The sequence below is a fragment of the Chelmon rostratus genome, chromosome 8, assembly GCF_017976325.1.
Source record: "Chelmon rostratus isolate fCheRos1 chromosome 8, fCheRos1.pri, whole genome shotgun sequence".
Classification (NCBI taxonomy): domain Eukaryota; kingdom Metazoa; phylum Chordata; class Actinopteri; order Chaetodontiformes; family Chaetodontidae; genus Chelmon; species Chelmon rostratus.
The window spans coordinates 11,868,474-11,872,381 of record NC_055665.1 but is presented as its reverse complement, the minus strand read 5'-3'; the positions used below and the strand labels follow the sequence as shown (position 1 = coordinate 11,872,381).

At 42.9% G+C, this 3,908-nt stretch overlaps 1 protein-coding gene across 1 annotated transcript; it reads left to right on the top strand.

Annotated features, from left to right (window-relative positions):
• The first annotated feature begins 496 nt into the window (after positions 1 to 496).
• Positions 497 to 3,905, top strand: igflr1 (IGF-like family receptor 1). Its single transcript, XM_041942071.1, has 8 exons — positions 497 to 1,022; positions 1,105 to 1,297; positions 1,552 to 1,579; positions 1,667 to 1,708; positions 2,008 to 2,062; positions 2,148 to 2,228; positions 2,447 to 2,551; positions 2,698 to 3,905. Exons 1-8 carry the CDS (start codon positions 938 to 940, stop codon positions 3,021 to 3,023), a joined length of 915 nt encoding a protein of 304 aa, XP_041798005.1. The 5' UTR covers positions 497 to 937; the 3' UTR covers positions 3,024 to 3,905.
• Positions 3,906 to 3,908: the final 3 nt, after the last annotated feature.

Genomic DNA, 3,908 nt, shown 5'->3' with positions numbered 1-3,908 from the left:
AGTAATAATAACAATAATAACAATAATAGTAATAGTTAACTAACAGTATAAACATTGTTTTAAATCTTTCAGAATAGGTTTTAACCTCTCAAAATACCCCAACAACACATATATTAACAGTTAGGCCTCCAAGTTCATGAAGAAGAAAACAATCGTTAAAACATCTGTCATTAAATGTTTAATCGTAGCACAAATAAAGACACAAACATCCAAGCAGCAACCTCCAAGGCTAAAAAAACAAAGCCAACATGAAAGTGCCAAAAACTGCAGTCCTGTGAATGACGCATAATGCAACTTAAAAGCAGAAACAAACATGTTTACAGCCTTGTTCAACAGTTGTAGTCTCTATGGCTAATTTCCTTATTCATGAGAGGGGGGTGAATATAACTCACTCATGGACATGGCTGCTTTGAGAGACAGCTAGTTGCTAGGTCCCAGCAACCAGGCCTCATTAGCCCCAGCTCAGCTCCACCCATGCTCCACCTGTTTGGCCATTTTTGGATTTGTCAGGGGTTGTACTAGGTGAGTGCAGGTAGAGAAAACACAGCGGACCATAAAATAGCTGTGTACCAACGAACCCCCAGTCTGCCCCTGCTCTACATAGCTGAACCAGGATTAAAACATTTTAGGACTGCAATATGACAAATAAAATCAGACAATAGATAAAAAAGAGAGAGGCTAAAACAGGGCTGCTATGTTTGTTTAAAGCCCAGCAGATGTTTTTTTTTTTCTTTTTCACATCAGATCATATATAGTACAGTCCGCGAAACCAAATCTATTCAACATTTCAAAACATGAAAGATCGCACCAGCTCGGAGCTTTGACGCGGATTGTTTAAAGTGGAGCTCAAGTGTTTTGTGGGCTGTGGAAGAGTGGGAGGCGCCATGTCGACATTAAAAGTCCCAAACGATTTCCACTCGGGTGCAGTTCAGTGACGATGGGCCACTCCAACAACTGCCCCGATCTGACGACCCGCTGGGACAGGAGGAAACAGCAATGTGTGTCGTGCAATTTCGCACCAGGTAGGTCACAATTCTTTTAGACATCTTTTTTGTCATGCAATGTCGTGTTTTGTATCTTTATGTCATGCTTCTATGGCTCCAGGGCGTGAAATTACCCCTAACTGCGGCTTTGATGACTACGGAGGGCGACACGAGCCCCCCACCACACCGTGCACAGGAAACACTTTTAATGACGGCAGCAGAGCTTACTGTCAGCCGTGCACCACATGCCCGCCGGGGTACGACACCGTCGGCCGCTGCAGCCTCACTGCAGACACCCAGTGCGGAGAATCCAGGTAAGAACAAAACAAACAAAACAAAATAAAAGCATGACCATCCGCAGCATGTTGCACGCTTTGTTTCCCCGCGATCGCCCGAAAAGCCGCGTTAGGAGCATCACATTAAATAAGACAGCCTTACCGTTTCTGCCATCCCGAGGGGGCAGAATGTAACGGATTTTTTCATCTGGTAAACACCGCTTTGTGTTACTCATAGCACAAGCCTAAACAGAGGTTTTTTTTCTTTTTTTTTCTCTGCTGGTTTTCTTCAGAAGGCGGACGACCGAAGCTCCACACCAAGTTAGTAAGCAGGCCCTGAGCGAAATGTAGTTACTTAAAGGGTGTTTTCGACTGGTTTGCCTGATTTCAATTTGTCTTTCTCCTCAGGAGACGACGAAACCTCAGACATTTTTCAGCAGGGCATCAACGGTACAGCCCACCTGCCACCTTTGATAGCATCCTCCGTGTGTGTGTGTGCGTGCACTGATGAGCGCAGGAACTTCCGTCATTGGTTTTGTACAAGGAAATGAACCCACGTGTAAAAGTTTCCCAAATTCATGGTTTGAGTCATTAAGTTGAGCGATCATGTAAGAAAAGAAGAATAAAAAATATATAACTTTTTCAAATAATGAATTCCAATTTTAATTCATCATTAGCCTCAAGTCTTCTCATCTGCTCAATGCTGGTTCACATTTAATCCAGCCTATCCCACTCTGTTTTCATTTCAGATTCAGACAGAATCCAGTTTAGCACCAAAGGCGGCAGCTACACCTGATGTTCTGTGTAAGTTAAAGGTGCATCGATAATGGAACAAGAACACATTTTGTAATTGTCTAAATTTAACCATGACCTTTTCATATTTCTGCAGGGGCGGTGCCACTGGCTATCTGCATTTCCATCGCGCTTGTTGTGCTATCTGTTTGTGCAATCTACATCAAGAGGAAAAGAGGTTTGCATGTTGAAAGCAAAAAGTTTCAATGCAGATAAGACAAGCATGTGGGTGAAGCAAGCCTTCCCGAGGACGGCTCGTAGTCTGGAGAAACTCCACAGAAGCTGACCGCTGTTTGTTGGAGAGCAAACCTGTCATTATCCTGGAATGTAATTTTGCAGAATTGCGCATTGTGTGCCAGTCCTGGTAGTGATTACATGTGCTTGGGTTTAACACAGGTCAGAACATGGTGTTGAGTTTTGACAGGAGGTCATCGTACATCAATGCAGGGTTCTCCTCTCTCTCCAGCCCACCTGGTAACAATGATCTGGAGGACATTCTGAGTGAGTGGACATGACCGTTACTTCTACCAGTCTTTCCTGTCAGCCTATGATTTCAGCTGTTTTTAATATCATATCCTGTGTATGTCTGAGTGTACCTCCCTGTAAACTGATTGTGAATGAAATACAATAATGTTTTTCATCTGTAGGTCCTATCGTCTTGGCAGCACCTCTTCAGACAGTGCTGAACAACCTGGACGTTCTGGAAGAGCTGGTGATTTTGTTAGATCCCGAAAGCCATGGAGTAAAAAACACCAAACATCTGGCCTCTCATTGCTCCTTCCCCTCCACCTGGATTACTTACACCTACTCTATGAAGGACAGTAAGAGCCCTCTGAAAGCTGTGTTGGAGGGGGTTACCAGCAGGCACCCTGAATGGACAGTAGGGCACCTGACTAAGATGCTCAAACTTATGGAGCGCAACGACGCCATCGCTGTTCTGGCCAAACTCAGACTGAACGATATGGACGTGTAGCACTCCTACCATCTCTAACTGCCAAACAACTTTCACTGTAGGGTTTGGACGGCAGATGTTTGCCTTTCTCCGCTCATGCCTGTGAGAGCCAAACTGTGCAGTTCAGATGCTCAACTAATTCCAGGAAACCACAAAGAAGATCATTTTGTGTCATCGCTGCTAGGTTTGAAGTCACACAGCAGCGTCTTAGCGTACATGCCACGGGCGCTACTTTTTTGTTCCATTCTGGGAATTTTCAAGGGCAGTACACAGAGCGTAAATGGCACACACAGAATTAGGACGCTGACATAAAACAGCGAAAGGTAAATGCAGTGAAGCGCATTAGAGTGATTTCAGACACAGCCATAGCCATTTATCAGAGAGGAGGGGTCTAAGGAAAGATGGTCTTAAGGTGCATTATGACAAGTGTAGGAGCCTCAAGTTGGAGCTTTCGTTTCTTAATTTGTCTCTCATGAGTTTTGAAAATGTGCAATACTACAGAATTAGTGGCACAGAAAAGGATTGAACTGGCAGCTACTCTGCAACCTGTTTCAAAGAGGTTTATACTGAGATGTGTCATACAGGAAAGAAGTAGCTGCCAGTAAAAGCCTTTTTTTGAACCTTGTAGTGCTTACTTGTGAACATATTTTCTCATTTGTCTGCCTTGAACTGCCCCCTTTTTTTTCTTTGTGCAAAGCTTCAATATTGGAATCTTAAATCACATTTACCCCATCTTTTTACATTAATAATGAAAATAATGGAATCTACTATAACTAATGATTATATAATAAATGTTAATTTTGTTTTTTTTAAAGCCTCTTGTAACATTCCAGTTAATGATTAATGCTTGACATTACATGTTTATTTTTTACTACCACCTTTCATAATAAAAAATGGAATCTGTTC